Source organism: Abramis brama (assembly GCF_963993115.1).
Source record: "Abramis brama genome assembly, chromosome: 15".
NCBI classification, from domain to species: Eukaryota; Metazoa; Chordata; class Actinopteri; order Cypriniformes; family Leuciscidae; genus Abramis; species Abramis brama.
The window spans coordinates 28,736,470-28,758,140 of record NC_139977.1 but is presented as its reverse complement, the minus strand read 5'-3'; the positions used below and the strand labels follow the sequence as shown (position 1 = coordinate 28,758,140).

Genomic DNA, 21,671 nt, shown 5'->3' with positions numbered 1-21,671 from the left:
ATTCGGACGGGACTAAAATCACAGAGAAGCTCTGGTGATAATTAGGCTACTTTACCCCACCTCTCCATGTTAAACTAGTCCCGTCCGAATAGGGCTTGAAGTCATCTTTCCTCAGGTTCACACAGGTGAACAGCATTTCAATTTTTTTATACCTTTAAACATCATTAAGTTCTTTTTTGTGTGAAATAAGTCACTCTATTCAGAACCTTAAAAGTGTCTGTCAGTCACTTCATATAGAAGGTCCCATCATGGGATCATTTTATGGATTTATTTTAATTAAGTTTCTTTTAATTCATTTTTAATTTGAATTAAATTTTATAAATTTTAGCAGTTAGTAAACATATTTTATCACTAGAATTTTTATTATATCCTTTTAAACATTGAAGTATTATCAATCCTAGGTAGTAACTGATTACATGTAATCTGGATTACATAATCGTGTTAATGAAATTATTTTATATTTTAAAATACTTACTTTTTAATTGATTGCATGGTTACATATTATTCACATACTGACAGTAAATCATTTATAATTTATTAATTCTCCCTAATTCTTACTTTTATGTTTTAAATGTTGAGAAAGCATATCACTTATACAGTGGTGTGAAAAAGTGTTTGCCCCCTTCCTGATTTCTTATTTTTTTGCATGTTTGTCACACTTAAATGTTTCAGATCATCAAACAAGTTTAAATATTAGTCAAACATAACACAAGTAAACACAAAATGCAGTTTTTAAATGAAGGTTGTTATTATTAAAGGCGGGCGTACACGGTGCGAGTTCGGACCTGGTTCGGACACTCGGGAGGTCGTGAGATATTGCACACGTTGCGAGTCAGTTTAACTGATAATCGCGTCAAAGCAGCTGGTACACGGCACGACTGTCCTGCACGAATTTTATCCCGAGCCGTCAGCAATCACGTGAGCTTTCGCGCTAAACACAGAGACCGTCAATGTTGCATGATGCAGGCAAAGTTTCAGATAGAAAAATGACAGAAATGTGTGTGCAAATGATTTGTTGAAAAGCAGAGAACAGTAGCCATTCCTTTCAACATAAAAACTAGAGAGAGAGGTGTGTGTGTGTGTGTGTGTGAGAGAGAGAGAGAGAGAGAGAGAGACAGTGTATGCGCACGCTGTATGGTTGCTGCCACTGAGGTATATCGACGTGGTTGTGTGGGACAGCTGGTGAAAATCGGCCGACTCCCCGAATTTTTTAAACATGTTTAAAAATTATCGGGAGGTCGGGGAGGTGCTCATAACGTGCTCGGCTCGGCTCGTAATTCCTCTCACACGCTGCGAGCCGCGACCATGCGAGCATCACCGATTCCACTCGATTTCTCCCGAGTGAAAAAAATCATCTGCGAGCTCTAAAAACAGCAAAAATCGCACCGTGTACGCCCGCCTTAAGGGAAAACAAAAACCAAACCTACATGGCCCTGTGTGAAAAAGTGATTGCCCCACCTGTTAAAACATAACTTAACTGTGGTTTATCACACCTGAGTTCAATTTCTCTAGCCACACCCAGGCCTGATTACTGCCACACCTGTTCTCAATCAAGAAATCACTTAAATAGGACCTGCCTGACAAAGTGAAGTAGACCAAAAGATCTTCAAAAGCTAGACATCATGCTGAGATCCAAAGAAATTCAGGAACAAATGAGAAAGAAAGTAATTGAGATCTATCAGTCTGGAAAAGGTTATAAAGCCATTTCTAAAGCTTTGGGACTCCAGCGAACCACAGTGAGAGCCATTATCCACAAATGGCGAAAACATGGAACAGTAGTGAACCTTCCCAGGAGTGGCCGGCCGACCAAAATTACCCCGAGAGCGCAGCGACAACTCATCCAAGAGGTCACAAAAGACCCCACAACAACATCCAAAGAACTGCTGCAGGCCTCACTTGCCTCAGTTAAGGTCAGTGTTCATGATTCCACCATAAGAAAGAGACTGGGAAAAAAATGGCCTGCATGGCATAGTTCCAAGAGGAAAACCACTGCTAAGCAAAAAGAACATTAAGGCTCGTCTCATTATTGCCAGAAAACATCTTGATGATCCCCAAGACTTTTGGGAAAATGTTCTGTGGACTGACGAGACAAAAGTTGAACATTTTGGAAGGTGTGTGTGTGTCCCATTACATCTGGCGTAAAAGTAACACCGCATTTCAGAAAAAGAACATCATACCAACAGTAAAATATGGTGGTGGTAGTGTGATGGTCTGGGGCTGTTTTGCTGCTTCAGGATCTGGAAGGATCAGGAGCTGTGATAAATTGAACCATGACTTCTACTGTCTACCAAAAAATCCTGAAGGAGAATGTCCGGCCATCTGTTCGTGACCTCAAGCTGAAGCGAACTTGGGTTCTGTAGCAGGACAATGATCCAAAACACACCAGCAAGTCCACCTCTGAATGGCTGAAGAAAAACAAAATGAAGACTTTGGAGTGGCCTAGTCAAAGTCCTGACCTGAATCCTATTGAGATGCTGTGGCATGACCTTAAAAAGGCAATTCATGCTCGAAAACCCTCCAATGTGGCTGAATTACAACAATTCTGCAGAGATGAGTGGGCCAAAATTCCTCCACAGCGCTGTAAAAGACTCATTGCAAGTTATCACAAACACTTGATTGCAGTTGTTGCTGCTTAGGATGGCCCAACCAGTTATTAGGTTTAGGGGGCAATCACTTTTTCACACAGGGCCATGTAGGTTTGGATTTTGTTTTCCCTTAATAATAACAACCTTCATTTAAAAACTGCATTTTTGTTTACTTGTGTTATGTTTGACTAATATTTAAACTTGTTTGATGATCTGAAACATTTAAGTGTGACAAACATGCAAAAAAATAAGAAATCAGGAAGGGGGCAAACACTTTTTCACACCACTGTATATATTTAGAAAGTCTGCAAGTTCTGTGAAATTGCACACAAAGACCAGCCATGGAAGGCTTTTGTCTTTCAAACACATTTATTATAATTTTGTATTATTTTAAAATAATTAATTTTTTTATGATTTATTTATTTAGCTTGTCATTAAACTCACAAACCCCCTGCAGTTGCTTCACAAACCCCAGTGTGGGAAACCCTGCTGTAATGTAATGTTTAATGCACTTAATGTTGATAAAAATGGACTATAGTTTCTTTCTCTGTGCTTTTTTTATATCAATATGGTATAGTATTAACCTTTTCAATTCAATGTGATAAACGAGTTAGGTCAAAAGTAATCTAAAAGTAATCAAAGTAGTCTGATTATATTACCTAACGTGTGTAATGTAATGGACCTACATTTGGAATCAGTAACAGACTACAAAAGTAATTTACCCAGCACTGAGTATTTTGCAATAATTTAAAGTCCCTGTGTGTTGAAAATCAAGCTTTTAAAGGTCCCGTTCTTCGTGATCCCATGTTTCAAACTTTAGTTAGTGTGTAATGTTGTTGTTAGAGTATAAATAATATCTGTAAAATTGTAAAGTTCAATGCCAAGCGAGATATTTTATTTAACAGAAGTCGCCTACATCGAACGGCCCATTTGGACTACATCCCTCTACTTCCTTCTTTAATGACGTCAGTAGAACAGTTTTTTGACTAACCTCCGCCCACAGGAATGCTCCCTCAACTCTACCGAAATTCGTTTATGTACTTGCGCACTTCTTATAACTTACTGTGTTTACTCAGCTCTTACAGTGATTTTCTGAAGTAAAACTGACGCTTCATCTTTTGTGTGATGTACAATAAACTTTATTAAATCTAACTCATCAGTATATGTTTGATCATCATTCGGACCTGGTCTGAAACAGCAGACTTGTAGGCTATTAATAAATAATGGATAGCCTACATATAAGCAGATGACAAATACATTATAATAACCGTAATTAAACTACTAAACTATACCCGTTTCATCTCTATACAGCACTCTGACTCTGTAGGCATTATTGTCCGACTCGAAATGAACACGTTACTAAGAGTTTCTGATATTATCATCATTCCGTGAGATGAAATTGTCCTGACAGACTGAGCGCGAGCTCATGAAGCTCCGCCCCCTGGGTCGTCCAGCAGCAGCTTATTTGCATTTAAAGGGCACACACTAAAACAGCGCGTTTTTCTGAGCCGCCAAAAATGACAATTTAAACATGCTGTAAAAAATGATCTGTTGGGTATTTTGAGCTGAAACTTCACATACACACTCTGGGGACATCAGAGACTTATTTTACATCTTGTGAAAAGGGGCATAATACGGGACCTTTAATGTTGTTTATATGTCTGTGGTGTTTTTAATATGCCAAACCATGTGCAAATTCATAAGTCAACACCATTGCTGAGAATTGTCCCCTTAAAACTGCAAAGACAGTCTCAAAAACACGGTTTGAAATCGCTGGTGTTTCTGACACAAACTACTGTGTAACCAATCAGATCAACGTGTGATCGTCAACGAGTGGATCTCTGAGCTGGAGTGAGTGAGTGGAGGCGGGGCTCATTTGCATATTCATAGAACAGCGTATAATAAATGAGGTGTAGAGTTACATCCAAAGTATTTTAAGGCATGAAGATTTTTTCAAACAAAAAACGTTTAAATATTTCATATCAAAGATGAGTTTTAAGGGATACAATTATTGACAACAGGGGGACTTTTCAAAACCTTTTTGGCATAAAGGGTTTGAGTCAAGAACCCTAGGGTTGTATAGAAACCCACATCATTTATTTTCTAATAGTGTACTGTACTTGTGTGATCTTTATTTAAAATGAAATGCCACTTGGTCAGATATTTTGTATCTAATGCAATGACATTCAGACATGAACAAGTGTCCAAATACTTGTTGGGGCCACTGTACACGATCACAACCACCCCGAATGCTTTGTCTGGGGTGAATGACCTCTGTTCCTGTACAGTCCCGCTTGTGTTTGTGTGGGAGTGGGTTGATTTACTCTGTGTGACAGTAGCACAAAAACAGATCTGGACTTACAGGAGTGTGTGTTCATGTTCTCATGTGACTCTGTGTTGTCAGGTGTATGTCGTAGCGTCCAGTCTCAGCTCCACCTGTGATTTATTTATTTGTCTTTCCCTCCCTCCTGCTGTTTTTCTTTTCACTTGTTATTTTGGGTCGCCTCTCCTTGTCCTTCCTTCTCTTGGCCTTTTGTTCCTGCTCTCAGCATGTGGACCCAGATGGCAAAGACCTTAAAACAGACATATTCCCACAGATACACACTCTGAACCCAATCCATGCGCTTTATTAGCTAATAATGTGTGACTAAGAAAATATTTAACTGATGTCAGTCATCCTAAAATCACCTCCATGATGTACATTTACAGTGTAGCGACTCTTGCGCAACTGTGGACTGATTTATCTACTCATGTTATTATGTTATACTGTGAAAGATTTTATATTGAAAGATTATATTTATATTTATTTAAAATATACAATAATAATAAAATATATATTATTATTGTACATTTTATATATATACTTGTTTGTGTGTGTATATATATATATATGTATATTAATTAAGCAGACGCTTATTTATTCATTTAGAAGATGCTTTTATCCAAAGCGACTTACAATTATATATTGAATAATACCTCATTTATGTTATTTTCATTTGTGACACTGTGTAACATTTCTTTCTTTCTTTCTCTCTCTCTCTTGCATTGCATAATTGTGGAATGATTTTAGATGTTTAGATTTATACATTTGAAATGTATTTATTTTATATAAAAATAAGTATACATATACTATAATAAAAAAAATATATATTATTGTATATTATATTTACTATTGTATATTTATTATATTTACACTTGTTTTATTTACATTTATATGTATAAATAAATTACATAAATTTCTTTCTTTCCTTCATTCTTTTTTCTTTCTCTGCCTTTAATGTACATTTTCTCTAAAAAACTGTTAATTATATTTTCATATTATATTAAATAATAATACATATTAATATAATAAATATCTAATAATATTTATTATTGCAAGCTATTATACACATTCATATTCAAATAAAATGATTGTTATATTAACAACTGTATTACACCTTTATTTATTATTATATAAACACATATTAAGGAAACATTAAAACATTATTTTATTAAGCAAATACATTAAGCATGATACGTATGTTTCTGATACTGTGATAAGCATGTGAACATGAACACAAGCTCTTTCACCTATTGCGTATCAAAGTTCATGGTTAGTAAACTCCGACCTGCAAATTCAGCTTAGGAAAGATATGAACCTGAACGATCAGCTTTTTTAATGTTTACCAGATTGAATTTTTAATACAAAAATCTTTCTTTCTTTTCCCCTGTAGTTTCCCGCTGCTGCTTAGGAGTTTCTTTCGACACATTGTCACATCCATCTTCTTTTCCTTCTTCTTTTAAGCCTGCAGGGTTAAAACCATCTAACTGTGACTGAGGGTTTTAATATCAGCCTGTCATTCAATATCTACATGGACTTTCATACAGCTGATTTTGAAAAGCGGCAACAGAGAAAAGAGATCATGAGGAAAAAGAGACTCCTAATGCATTCTTAAGATTTACAGGGCTGTGAAATCCTGTCTGATGGCCCTCAGGATGTAAAACTAATCACACACACACACTCTCTTGACCCTGAGATTGTGTGGTCATGAGGCCTGGATGAGCACGACGTCTACAGAGAGAGAACGGAGGCCGCTGGAGGTCACGTAAAGGTCATGTGTGCTGGGTGGTTCTTTCCTGTCCAGGGTAGAAGAGCCGCGAGACAGGAGAGGATGCAGGCCGTGAGGTCACTTCCTGCTGAGGTGTAAACTTAGCCAGTGGCTGTTGTTGATGTTAGTTATTGGTTGGCATCTCCCTAACGTTTCCTCTGGCGTTCCTCAGGAGCGTCTGTGCAGGCTTACTCGCATCCTGTGCACCATACATCATTTCCCTGCTGCATTCTGGGATGTATGTTTATGAGTGTGTATGCGCATGTATTTCATTTTTGTCCATGGCAACAATGGATGTTGTCAGCGGAAGTGTGACTTCTTCCCGTAACATCATCGTTCCGAAGTCATCCGTCAGCCCTGAACAGTGACATGGGCTTCATTAATGATTTTCCAGAGAGAGTATATATAGAGTATTTTTTTTTTTTTTGAATTTATCCTAATATCACTCGTCTTGGTTTATGATGTGATCTAAGTACGTTTTCTGGGGGAAATGTGCGAAGGTGATCTGAGTGTTCAAAAATGCATTATGTTCAATTATATGTCATAGAATATTTCAGTATTTATTATGAATGATTTATCTGTGCACATCATTATTTATTTGAAATGCATGTGCCCTCGTAACCCATCTCTTCTCTTCTCTGATGATGTGTTTACTGGCACAAGGGCGGAGCAACCTGTCAATCACATGAGATCCACCAATAGCAAACCACAACCATCCAATCAATTCCGGATGCACAAAATCAAGTCCCGCCCGACATTTATTCTTGTTCAAGAAGCCGTTTCACTCTGATATACGTCACTATAGAGAAGAAAAGGCTATCGCAGATTCCATTTCATGCTGATTTTATTGGACTATTAGCAGTCAGAATAAAAAAAAAAAGTGAACTGGTCAAAATATCAAAGAATGAGATTCTATATGACCAGGCATAATAATGAAATGATGCATGAAAACAACTTTACCGCTGTACCCAAGTGCAAAGTTTGCAATGAAGTGAACTCTTTAACTTGATTTTCTCTCAGTGAGCAGAAATAGAGCGAAGAGCTATTTATAAAAAAATGAATTATATAAATACATAACATAAATCCAAATGATTAAGTTTGCAGTGCCCTGAATCTCTCTCCCTCGGATTATCATGTGGTTTATTGTGTTCTTGGTGTTTGCTTGATGGTTTCTTATTGATCCAGAGCCCACCTCCAAGTCTCTCTTTCAGTGTTTATTTAATGAACTATCCTGATACTGTGATGTATCAGCACTTCATGTCTAATGTGAAATTGTGTCCTAAAGCAAAACCAGTTGAGAACCATTGTTTTAAACAGATCGGTTATGTTTCAGTTTGTCCAAACTTTTGCCTAGTCTTTTTTTTTTTCAGGGCAGATCGTCATGATGTTGTCTGTGTGTTTCTGTGCATATGTCCAACAGGTGTGTGAGGTTATCTGTAGCGAATGTCCACTTCCGACAGTCGGAGCTTCATTTATCATCAGGACTCACTGATTCATGTGTGTCTTGAAGGCTTCATGTGCTGTGAACTCCCTTTGATTGTGTTCCACGTTGAGATGGTAAAACAACTGAGTTTCTCTCTCTTTCTCTCTCTCTCTCTCTCTCTCTCTGTGTGTGTGTGTGTGGTGTAGATAAGAAATCTGGCTCACTGAGGTTACCTGACCCTCAGTGTGTTTACAAACACAGCAGTCGACCCCAATAAATCAGTGCCAGTGATTGTGTGTGTGTGTGTGTGTGTGTGTGTGAGACTGAGTTTGTGTGTGAGAGAGAGGGAGGACAGGTGCAGTGGTTGAGTCCAAAGGAAAATCCTTTTTCCCTAAGGAGCAGATTTAAGATCAAAAGATGCTGTTATTCCTAAACTAAACACACTTCGTTCTGTGCAAATCTATTTGAATCTCCTTGAGATTGCAATACATTTCTTCTGTAGATTTTTTCCCTCGTAGAGTTTTAAAGGGATAGTTCACCCCAAAATAAAAATGCTGTCATCATTTACTCACCCTCATGTTGTTCTAAACCCGTATGAGTTTCTTTCTTCTGCTGAACACAAAAGAAGATATTTTGTAGAATGTTTCAGTTTCTGGTCCCCATTTACTTCCTTGGTAATTTGTATTTCAATGTCAGTGGGGACCAGAAACTCTTTGTTTACCAACATTTCTTAAAAATATCTTCTTTTGTGTTCAACAAAATATAAAGAAACTCATACAGATTTAGAACAACTTGAGGTTGAGTAAATGATGACAGAATTTTAATTTTTGTCTATCCCTTCAATACTTATATAATTAAATTTATTATTCCCCCTGTTGGTAGAAAATGGAAATATACAGTACAGAGTCTTCAAAAATAGATAAATAAAATGGCAATGGTGACCCATCTACTATAACATAATGACTTTTATATTTTTGCTTGCAAAAACATTTATTACGTATGTTAGAACAAACTAGCATTTTTTAATGGCTGCCAAAGAAAAAAAACAGCTAGAAAAACAATCTGCCATCTGTATATACATCTACTCTATACCAATACAGCAAAACTATATTTAATATACATGCTAAATGTATGTTGTTTGCTTTATTTGATTTGAAATGCCAAAAAGAGGATGAATATACTTTTCCTTTCTCATAATACTTTTTGAGTTTTTTTCCCCCCAATATTTTGGACTATATTAATATGTTTAGACATTTTTATATTAAATATATTTAATAGATTTTTATATACAAATGCCCAAATATAAGTAACTAAAACTTATTGAAAATACACTTAGAAAATCTACTGTATAGTAATATATTTTTGACCATTATTTTTATAAGTGTATTTAAAAAATATATATATATATTTGAAATACTGAAAATTATATATTTTTTGGACATAAAATGGTTAATTTTAGTGTGCATAGGGCAAGTGTGAAGCAAGAATTGTTCATTATAGTCATTGTTATTAGTGTCGCTAATGTGAAGTGTGTTGTGAATATTTTGTTTGAAGTTGAAGTAGTTTGTTTTGTGTATTCAAAATTAGTGTGCATAATGAAGTGTTGCGTGTTCACAGTGTGATTTTTTTTGCACTGGAGGTTGACTGGCGAAGAATGAATGAACTGACGGGACAATCTTGAGATTCCCCAGAGGAAGAGAGGGAGGACAGAGGTCAGAGGACAGAGGGACAGATAAAGAGTTAATGCTGAGGTCTCGCTCTCTCTTCTCCACATCTCTGAACAGGAATTCATCAACATTCAGCTGCTAATCACTGTTTAAACACACTTCAGCGCACTCCAGCTCACACACAATACCAGCCCTCACACACACACACACAGAGAGAGAGAGAAATCTAATCCCTACATATCAATCCAACATCTAAATTAAGTGGTTCTCAAAAACAAGACTTTTAAATAAAACATCAAATTAAACACTGAATCTGAAATATCACACAACAAAAATCACATCAGAAGTTTTAAAGGCGGCTCTCTGCTTGTCAGTCATTTTGCACGTTTGGTTTTAGTGCACGAGACAGCAAAATTAAAATTTCCAGGGATTAAGTGGTGAACTTTATCTATCTGAACATTCAAGGTTCTTCATTTCTTTGACAACAGGAAATCATCTTTCACGTGTTTTCTAGAAAAGCCCTGCTGAAGGGAAAGAGAAAAGAAAAGAAAATGTCCAGTGTGTTTATATGTGCAGCTGCTGAAGTCAGATCGCTCTGGCACAAACTGCCAAGCATGAACGGGAATATCAGGAAATGGCATCTCAGTTTCCTGCTTCTTTCAGAGGAAAAACTACCCCCCCCCCCACCCTCTCTCTCTCTCTCTCTCTCTCTCTCTCTCTCTCTCTCTCTCTATTGCTTTCACTCTCGTATTTCTTTATCTACCTTTCTATCTCATCTATACAAGGATCATGTAGATTCAAAGCATGACTCTGGTAACCCTGCAGGGAATATTTTTGCTTATCAGAAATATGGGTTTAGATGTGTGATTAGGATATATATATATATATATATACACACAGTTTGTACAGTATAAAAATCATGTCTATGAAAAGTCCCCATAAAACATGGAAACCCTATGTGTGTGTGTGTGTGTGTCTTTGTGAACTCTTAAAACTCTAATATTTTACAGTAATGAGTATTCATTTTGAGGTAATGATGTCATGATGCCTCACTCTGAAATCTGAACCTGAAGGCTTGATGTCGGCTCAATGCTGTCTTCCCTCACTGTAAATGTGTCTGTTGACTGACCCTGAGACTGTTAGACCTCTAGCCTCCTGCTCTATAAACATTACAAGAAAAAGAAAAAAACATCCCCCAATCCAGCCTCACCTGTGTCAGATATTCTGAGGCACAGACACAGAACTTTAAACATGTGCCTTTACAATGACCTGGTCAACAGTGATCTGATTGCTGTGGTTTAAAGAGTAACTCTTGACTTCTCGAAAAGCTTTACAATGTAAAGGTGAGTGTAGGGTCAAACATGTGGAAGTGAGGAGAAATGAAAAAGGGAAGTAAAGAAAAAAGTGGCATTGCATAAGCAGGTGAGGGTTTTGTATGGATGCCCATTTCTGCCACATAAGAAGAAAACATTGCTGAAAAACAAATGCTTTGGTAAATCATAATTATGGCATATAAGTGATAATTCTGAGATAAGAAGTCAAAATTATGACATACTAAATCAAAATTATGACATACTAAATCAAAATTTAGACTTAAAAAGTCACGAAAAGACCATAGACTGTAAAGACAGACGCGACTCTCGTTTAGGTGTCACATTACGCCTCTGTATGTTGTTTTGCATTAAATAAAATGATTTAAAGCACAGTAATGATTTTATAGATAAAATAAAACATTCACAAACCTGAATTTCACAGAGGAAATGCACCAAATCTGCGCCGCTGAGAAGAGAACTGTTGTTCTGGAGACTGGAGAGATTTCAAACAGCGCGCGCTCACTCAACCGTCGAGTTGTCGTCACGTCAGAGGGTGGGGGAGGGGTGCATTGTTTTAATTGAGTAAACTTACTCAATTTCTTGTGTTAAATAAATTATTTAACACTCACTTAAAAAAAAAGTGTTAAATATATTAATAATATTGATTTGAATAAAGTAATATTTTTGTTTCTTGAAACAGACCAGTTTAATTCAACATTCTCAAATTTTGATAGAAATTTCACAAATATATTAAGTATATTATACAGAAATAATTGGTTAGTCAAATACTAAATTCTTTTAGTGAAAAAAGCTTAAATATGACTGTAAATTTTAGATAAAATTAACTGTTGGATTTTTACTCAATTATGTTGGTATGTTTAACTCAAACAATCAAGTAAACGATATTCAGAGATTTTATTAAGTTAATAAAGTTAAATATTTCTGTAATATTTACAAAGCCACAGAATTATTTTTTACAGTGTATGATATTAAGAAGTCAACATAAAAAGTTGAAAATCTGACTATAAGTCGATATAAAAAGTGAGATAAGGTCGGAATTATGACAGTAATAATTATGAGATAAATAGTCGAAATTATGAGACAAAACATCGAAATTATGACTTTCTAATATTTGACTTGTTATATATTAATTATGACTTTTAATGTCAATTTGACTTAGTATGTCATATCTTCAACTTTTTATCTCATAATAATGATTTGATTTAGACATAATTAAGACATACTAGTCTAAGGATTATATGTGCATGGCAGAAATGAGCTTTCATAGTTTGTCTACTTGCTGATAGTAAGTTAGAAAGTCAAGTTTTTGTTCGTGTAGTTAATGGGCCACTTATGTTGATGTACAGATGGATTTAACAAGCATAGTTTACACTGACTTTCAGATCAGAAGCAGCACCATGACAAAACTAGACAAAACTGGACGCCTGCTAACATTTTAATCAGGATTTGTCGTCCTCTGCTGGTTATTATGAGCACAAAGTCACCTTTATTTATACAGTGTTTTATACAATACAGATTGTTTCAAAGCAGGTTTATTACCGAAACAACCATACGTTGAACGTACATAATTAATATATTATATATTATCTGGATATTAGGCTATCTCAATTATTATTATTATTATTATTTTTTAACTTGTAACCAGAATATCTTTGAAAAATCATGGAAATTTGTTGATTAAAAGCCATGGTGGCAATCAATCATTCAGTAGCCTACATCAAAGTACCACGGTATTTCCATCTGATACATCATTATACCATAGTACCATCACAGTACTTTATGTGTGTAAGGGGCTGACACAATATTATCTGGTCTTTTAAGAAAGTTAAATGTTCTGTTAAATAATTCATAAAGAAAAATATTAAAATACAAAGAGTGAGAGAGAACGTTCAGGGGCTATGTTTAATAATGAATTAGGATCATAAAATGAGATTATTAATAATAAAAAAGGAACATCTAAAAACAGAAAGAGCTCTTTTAGTTTTTAGTTTGAAAGCTTGTATAACATAATTAATAACTAATGTGGATAATGACATGCGATGCAAATGCGATGAAAAAGAAATGTATACAAAGAATAAAAATAACTATAAAAAAGGAATAAAATAGCTATATATATATATTAATGCCATAAACCAAGAAGTATGGCTACTGAGAAATAGTAATTCAGAAGTAAAGAATAAAAATAATAAAATATAGCAAACCAGTGCCAGACGACAATACAACAAAAGCAAAATTATAATAAAGAATAGGAAAAGGGTGCCACTTTATACAACATCATTCAATGTTATAAGCAAATTACCTTTGTAGGCTACTTATGCAATTATGCAAAACAGTACAATAAAGCTTGAAGTCATTTTTAAAGTGAGAAAATTTTCATTTTATGAATGTGGAGAGATTTTCTTTTTTATAATTGAAAAAAAAAAATTATGCAAAAGCAAATACACACACGTTTACAACGCACAACAGATATTAAAGGGTAACTAAACCGTAAAACAACTTTTTTTAGTTAATGATTTGTAAGACTGGGGCTTTATTAGTGCTGTTCATTGATTCGAGTACATTTTTTGACATTTGGGTATAAAGTGTTTTAATCATAGACTGGGTTTTAATTCAATATATGGTGTAAATACGTGTTGCCCTCTACAGGTTGAAAAAATGTAGAGTCCCCTATTTTTTCCAATTGTTCCTCTCTCCCTTTTATATGCCACACACAATCAATTGTACATTATATATATATTTTGGGGATATTTTGGGGATATTTAATTTTATTCTATCAATCAATAAATTCCACTAGAAACAAACTTTGTTGTATTATCTTATTTTAATACTGTGAAGCTGCTTTGATACAATCTGTATTGTGAAAAGCGCTATACAAATATACTTGATTTGATTTGATTTGATATATATATATATATATATATATATATATATATATATATATATATATATATATATATATATATATATATATATAAAAGCATAAATATACATTGTACACAATGTAAAGGAAAGGGGGAATGAAGAGTGATGTGTGTGTTTGATCTACGTCACGCTGCCGTCATGTGACGGTCATGTGACTCCAGCTCACTTCCGACTCTGCGTGGAAGAAGGGAAAAAGTTGCACGTCAGGAGTCAAAAAGTTTGTTTTCTTGCGATTCATTCAGTGAAAAATAGCAGCGCGACATTGTTTAAACACAGCTGCCTTTACCGGAGGATAACTAAGATTGTGCTGCTGTAGTGAGCGCTGTGAGTCGGGGTAAATGCTCGGGATGTCCGCCAACAGTGTGTCGTATAATGATCAGGGCTCGGTGGAGTCCGGCGTGGACGCGGCGCAGGAGAACAGCAACATCAGCAGCGGCGGCGGCGGCGGCAGTGGAGGGGCCGCGTTCAGCCTCTTCAGCGCTGACTGCAAGAAGTAAGACTTCACACACACACACACACCCCTACAGATGTGCACGAAGCAGTCTACGTCATGGTCATTCACACTACTGAAGCTGTTGTTTTTATGTATGCTCCTTAATAACATACTAGTAAACGTTGATTTAATTCTTTATTTACTGTGGTTTTCAGTTTCCACAGATACATATTATTATTATTATTAGATAAGATCAACTGCCTGTGTAATATTTGCTTGGAGCCAGTCTCATAGAGTTATCATCACTGAAAGGCCAGTGTAAGTTTGACAGATCTGTCATTTGCCTTTTCGGTTCAGTGGGATGTTGTGTCGTCACAAACAATTTTACATCTAATGTACATATAATTTTATTCCTTGAGAACTTAAAGGGATTGTTCACCCCAGAAATGTTCGGTTACCAAAATTCTTCAAAATATCTCTTTTAGTAAATGATTAGAGAATTTATATTTTTGGGTGAGCTATCCCTTTAAATGATTGCTTTTGTGTCATGTATTTTTCGTTGTTGATGCAAAAGTTGTCACCAATATATTGTTATCTACCTGGTTGACATAATAGATGAGGTTTTGTGGAATATGCAAACATAATTTGTGTGTTTGATAGTCTTGCTTCAGTAAGACTAACAAACGTAAAAATATATTGCTAAAAAAACTAGGAATGCACCGATATGTACATTTCGGCCGATACCGATCATTCTTTATATTTAAAAACGCCGATAACCGATATATTGGCCGATAAATCTAAATCCAAATTTTTATAATTTTTTTTAAGAGCCTTTATTACAAAAACAAAAGTCTCACCATTAAAAGCCATGTCCCAAGCACACAATTATAATGTTCTCATTGTAATTGTATGTAGCCTATATGACAGAGTTGTGCTGAACATCTTTTGAAATGATTCCAATCATATTTCAAGCAATTCAAAATCATCATGGTGAACAGTGCGCATCTAAAAATGTCTCAGCTGAAGGAAATAATTCATTATTTATCGGCTTTAATACATTGGCCACATTTTCTTATCGGGCCGATAACATTAAAACGAACATATATCGTCCGATACCGATATGTTGGCCGATATATTGTGCATCCCTAAAAAAAATTTAATTTAAATTTTCTGGTGGTCAGCATAACCTTTGAGTCTTGTGTTTTGTCTTGCAAACTCATGCAGTTGGTTGTTGTAGTCCTCCTCCAGCAGGGGGCAGTATGCCTGTAATATTAGAGTACTATTGGTGTAGTACACATAAAGGTAGCTGTGAAACTAGACCTGGGTCTTAACATTATTGTTTTTACTGAGGTGTTTCATAAGGTGCTGTCTGGATCGATTTACATACTGTATTGTTTTTGCTATTTGTCCAGACTATCTCAGTGTTTGTCTTCTCCAGCCTCTTTGTGAAGGCCATAGACAGGGCTGGGCTGACGTCAACCCTTAAGTCCTCTTCCCATGGGATCTTAACTCCATTTAGCTCTGTTCCTGCGATTATGGTACCAAATTACAAATTTCCCTCCTTAGACAGGAAGTCTGATACTGTTTCCTGCATTAATGAGCCTGTTAATTGTTTAATACAATGAGACATATGAGAATTGGGTCATTTATTATGGCGCAAATAGACTTCACTGCTGGTTAGTCTTTATTTATTCACTCTTACTACATTGTATGGATTTCTTTCTGTTGTTAAGAGGGTCATTGTTTGTGTGTGGTATTGTTTGCTTTCTAATATCTGCTTACTGAATTCAAGAGCATGGTTTTCTGCTATAGCTGATGTTAAAGATGGGTTGTGTGTGTGTGTGTGTGTTATTGGTATGTTGAGGGTAATAACGGATGATTCTTAATGTTATTTAGGCCTAACTGAATTGGCTCTCTCACATGACTGCAAGCAGGAGACTGAAGTCATGAGGACTGAGAGAGAAGCCTTGAGAATGAGACACAGGGACAAGAACACTGAGAACACACACTTAAAGGCACAGTTCACCAAAAAAAAAAAGTGTCAATTTACACACCTTCATATATTATGCCAATTGCCAAACCTGTCTGACTTACTTTCTTCTCTGGAACAAAACGTTAGATATATTAGATTTAAATTGTGATGATATAGAAGATATCTACACTGGTCTTTTTTCCATATGATTGATTGTGCTCTCAGCTCCAAAATGGACAAAAAACATAATAAAAGTAGTTTATATAACTCATGCGTCGTATTTCAAGTCATTTGATAGTTTTATGTAACAAAAATCTTAAAACACTTGCGGTCTTCATGCCCACTTGAACACTATGGCCACACTCCGGATATACGTCATAAGTAGACAAGTGGCCAAGTGCACAGACCTCAAGTGAGGGTATTATTTGGACTGGCCCAATTATGAAAACCAGCTCAAAATAATGATTTGTTTATTGCTTCTGTTCTCTGGTTGAACTCCTTGATTCACTAAGTCATTTGCATCAGTTCTCGAGTCGAGATGGAACTAGTCACTGGATGGAATTTTTTCAGAGAATAACAACTTCAGTTTTTTTCTGTTCCTCTAACAAAGCTTTTTATACGACTTTAGAAGACGCAAAATATCATACGGACCACTTTCATTCACAAACATGTTCAGTGAGTCAGTGAGATGAACTCAAGTTTGTGAACAAATCAGATCAGTTCATGAACGAATAATTTAAAGGTGCTCTAAGCGATGTTGGGTGACGTCACTTCTTGTTGACGTTCAAAGTATTGTCAAACAAAACGGAGGCTAGCTCTACCCTCCCACCTCCTCATCCCCCCCCCCCCCCCCCCCGTGCTTTTCCGATGTAAATTCGGGACTTTGCGCGTTCCTTCTCCCAAAATTCAAGAGAATATAATTCTAACGTTAGTCGTTGTCGTTGTCTAGGACATCTCTCCTCTAGCTAACTTCCCTCTTCATGCTTCTCTCTCCTCCACCCCCCCCTTCATGTGCACATGCACTAACCCCCCAACCCCCACCCTCACCCCCAAATCAATCTTGTCGTTTATTGGCTGGAACACTGTTTGTTATGATTCGTGGTCCAGGCTGGGCCAGTTTGTTTTTGTTGCCGTTTGTGGAGCCTGGGCTGTCTACAGAGACCACGTTTTTTTACAGTGTGTTCAGGGGACAGGCGGCTAGCGGATAGTGAGGAGATGTTTGCTGTGTGTGACAAAAAATATTTCGGCATAGAAAACGCTTGATTATGAGTAAATAATGACTTGCGTAAATTTGCAGCTTAAAAGCCTGCGTTTACTATCACCAGTGTAAATGGCATACATGTTTGCAATGACATGAGGGTAAATAATGACTTTTTACTTTTTACTAAATTACTGCTTGTGTGAAAATGGCTACTTTTTCAATCCAACAGATTCAATCCAGTGTTTTCAACCAGTTGTATATGGTCTTCACATTAAAAAACACATTGCCTGGCCATGTGCGTAAAATATTCTTCCCGCTTCTGCCTCCAGTTCACTATTTGGATTTGACTTTTGTTTCAGACTTGTTATATTTTGTTGGCTTGGTTGGCAGAGGAAGTTTCACGTTATCAGAATAAGCAGACCTGCCGTGAACTACGAACACAAGCAAAGAACACGGTTCTGCGGAGGTGATGAAAGTCTTGGGTTGAAGATAAGAGCCTCTATGCTTCCTCTGACAGGAGACGACCACTCCCACAAAGAAATACCATAGCTGGAGTCGGCTCTCCAGCCTTTCTGTTTTGACCTCGCTGGACTTACTTTACATTTTACCCACTTCTCAGTTTGGCTACTATTCACAACTGGCACTCAAAGGGACCCAACTTGTAACCTCTGGATCTAGTTGATCATTTTAATTTGAGCATTCCTGATAGTTTCAGACATCAGGAACACCCTCCAGCCTTGTTGTTTTGACCTCGCTGGACTTTTCCCACCCTTTTCCCCTCTTCCTAGTTTGGCTAGTCACATTTGGCACTCAAAAGGACGCAAGCTTTGGATCTGCTGAGATTGAGCATCGCACAACCTAATCGAGACCTGAGGCTTTATCATACTCTAACGGAGAACCAAAAGCAAGAAGCAGGAGAACTGGGATGGAAACGGAGGGAATTCAGGCTTCAGTCTATGATAAGAGTGAACCATTGTAACCTCGCTGGTCTCTCAGCGCTCATGGATTTAATTAATGTGTGATGGTCACACTGGATGGTTGTGCGACTGCTGCACGTGGCCAGTAACCAGATGATTGAGTCAGACTGGAGGATAGTGCTATCTTGTCCCTCTCTGGTCCTCTCAACCGCATCGGTGGAGAGAAAGGAACCAGTAGACGTTGTCTTTCATCCCCTCTCAAACTTTCTCTAGGCTTTTGCTTCTGAGACCTAGTCTTCTTGGTTGATTTGAAGAACTGGTCGATCTTGTAATCCTGTTTGGATGGTTTCTTCATGGATTTACAAAGATGAGCAAGGTGTGAGAAACCTCTTGTGATGGACAGATGAATGGCTCTTCTAACGCATCCAGGTTTTTTTTTGATCATCTTGACCTTCTCTACCATTGGTTTGTGATTTTGGTAATTCTGTACATGTCTAAGATGAACGGAGGATTGGGTAGCTTGCGCTTGGAGGCCGCTGGAGCGCTGCGGACCGCTCTCGTCTCCGCCGAGAACCTTCAACTCACGCTGAAATCAGACATCAGCTCGGAGGAACAGGCTCTGACCAACAACCACAGCAGTGGTAATGGGGAGAAACCAAGCAGAGGGTATGAGAAATGCTCAAGTAAAGCCAAGAAAACCTGCTTTCTGGAAATAAAAGTCATGATTTTCATGCCCAGCAACATTAAATCACTTTGAAACAAGGAATTTGTTTCTGAAGTATAAAAAATAGGCACAGATCTAGTGGTTTTCAGTGCTTTCCTTCCTTTGCTCCTTTATTTTCAAAGTCAAAATATAATCTGTCTGTTTATTAGCTTGTCGACTCATTCATTCATTCATTCATTCATTCATTCAAACACTCACATGACGGTATGAACCTCTTTATAATCCAGTTCCTTTTGCTTAAATAATAGTCATCTATGACATGATTGGAAATGTCTTTAATTATGTGTGTGTGTGTGTGTGTGTGTGTGTATGTATATATATATATATATATATATATATATATATATATATATACACACACACACACACACACACATATATATATATATATATATATATATATATATATATATATATATATATATATATATATATATATATAAAACAAGTTTTTAGAAATTGTTTTTTCAGTAGTTCTACCGTTTTGAAACTGAAAAAAGATGCTATTGTTTATAATAGATATTATAGGGGTAATACAGATATCTTTTATTTTTTACTAAATAAAAGAACTGAATGTTAAATAAGAATAAATTAATTCAGTTGAACTGAATTGACAGCTCTACTCTCATTTCATTAGTAAAACTCTATCATTGTAATGTTGAATGTCAGTGACTCAAATGGTTTATCCTAGGTGTTTAAACGTGAGTTACTGTAACACTGAATCATCTGTTTCTCTGCAGAAATGAAGATCTGAAGGAGATGCTGGAAAACAGCAAAGAGTCTCTGAAGCTGGAGGCTATGAAGAGGATAGTCGGGGTACGTCATTCTGGGAGGCCGAGGTCCCGTATTAAGATCATATTAAAAATGACTACATCAGTGTGATGCTTCATTCTTCATTTTCATCTCTCTTATCAGTTGATTGCCAAGGGTAAGAATGCATCTGAACTTTTTCCAGCAGTGGTGAAGAACGTTGCAAGTAAGAACATTGAGGTAAGAAAAGAGTTAAAACACTGACATGCTCAAAACTGCACACAACATGCAAAAATGAGTTGAATTAGTTTTCCTCGTGTTCTTTGCTCTGGTTTGATTTGAAAGTGAAAATCGTTCGACAGTTGTGAGGACCTCTGTGGACAGGGGGCTATTTTTGATCAGGCATCTGACAGGGAAGCCCTTGTTGATGAAGAATGAATGTTTAGATGGAAAGAAGACAGGATGATGAAAAGACATGAGAGGTGGTTGGGAAAAACGTCCAGGCTGAAGAGGACGGCTGGTGTTTTGAGGGGCCGGTGTGTAATTGGTGGTCTAGGGGTCCAGTCACGTTCTCTCTGTCTCCCCCACGTCTGACGCTCCGCGCTGGGCAGCTGTGTGCCGAATGCTGCCGCCCTCTGGAGCTCAGAGACACGGGGACTCTGGCATTGATCCACACACACACACACACTTATACGAGACGACAGGTGTTATAGCTGAAACCATTGGTCCACTCAATGCAGGGTTACACACACACACACACACACAACCGACCCTTCAATAAGCTCCACCCCGCTTTAGTTAATGTTGTTAACTGAGACAAGCTGAACAGAATATGCTATAGGAGTAACAATTAAATGGATTTCAGTAAAATGTTCATTATTGATATTATTATTTTTGGTGGTTTAATTATGTTATGGCATAAATATCATTTTATCTGCTCTTTTTCTCTAAATCAATTGTTAAATTACACCATCATGTTTTAAACTTTTTGATGCCATGACCCCAAAAAATATGAGGATAAATATGTACAAAATATAAATATGTACAAAATATAATTTGAAAAATATTGCTATATATTGCTTGCTGTGAGTTTGAGGTCTTATGTATTATCCGTTAATTAGAATAATTAATACAATATTTATTTTATTTTTATTTTATTTTGAAGGTGAATGATATGTCTTTATTTTTTATTTATTTTAGTTTTTACTTTATTATTTATTTATTTATTATTTTATTGTATTACTACTTTTATTTAGCTTTATCGCTGTTATTTTATTACTTTTAATTTAAATTATTATTTTTTAATTTACTTTATTACTTATTTTAATTGCCTTTTATGTTTTCCTCTGAACATCTCCGGTGGATCCCCTGGCACATCCTTGCTTCCTCAGTTTGAAAACCCCTGGTTTAATTCACAGACTTCTTAGGATTTATTAAAGATTTGGCAAACAAATTAGAAAAGCACTTTTCTTTGTGCTCCTTGTGTCCCTATTTCAAATGACCTATCAACAACAGTCTTGCGTGAAAAAACAAGCCCTCTGTTCCTCATATAATTCTGTTTCATAAATGCCAGCGGTTCATTTAGCCGCTGTCTAATTAACATGCGCACGGATGCTCCAATCCCTGATCAGCAGGCCGCTGTATGTAAATGTGAT

The 21,671-nt window shown here is 36.4% G+C and overlaps 1 protein-coding gene across 2 annotated transcripts in view; it reads left to right on the top strand.

Annotated features, from left to right (window-relative positions):
* The first annotated feature begins 14,157 nt into the window (after positions 1–14,157).
* Positions 14,158–21,671, top strand: part of ap3b1a (adaptor related protein complex 3 subunit beta 1a) — a 54,280-nt gene continuing 46,766 nt past the window's right edge. Inside the window, exons 1-3 of one of the 2 annotated variants that reach the window (XM_084136886.1) lie at positions 14,158–14,512; positions 20,007–20,082; positions 20,182–20,256. In XM_084136886.1, coding sequence (XP_083993012.1) covers positions 14,358–14,512; positions 20,007–20,082; positions 20,182–20,256 — 306 coding nt within the window. In that variant the 5' untranslated portion in view covers positions 14,158–14,357. The remainder of the gene's footprint in view (positions 14,513–20,006; positions 20,083–20,181; positions 20,257–21,671) is intronic. The other variant, XM_084136885.1, reaches the window with a different exon arrangement.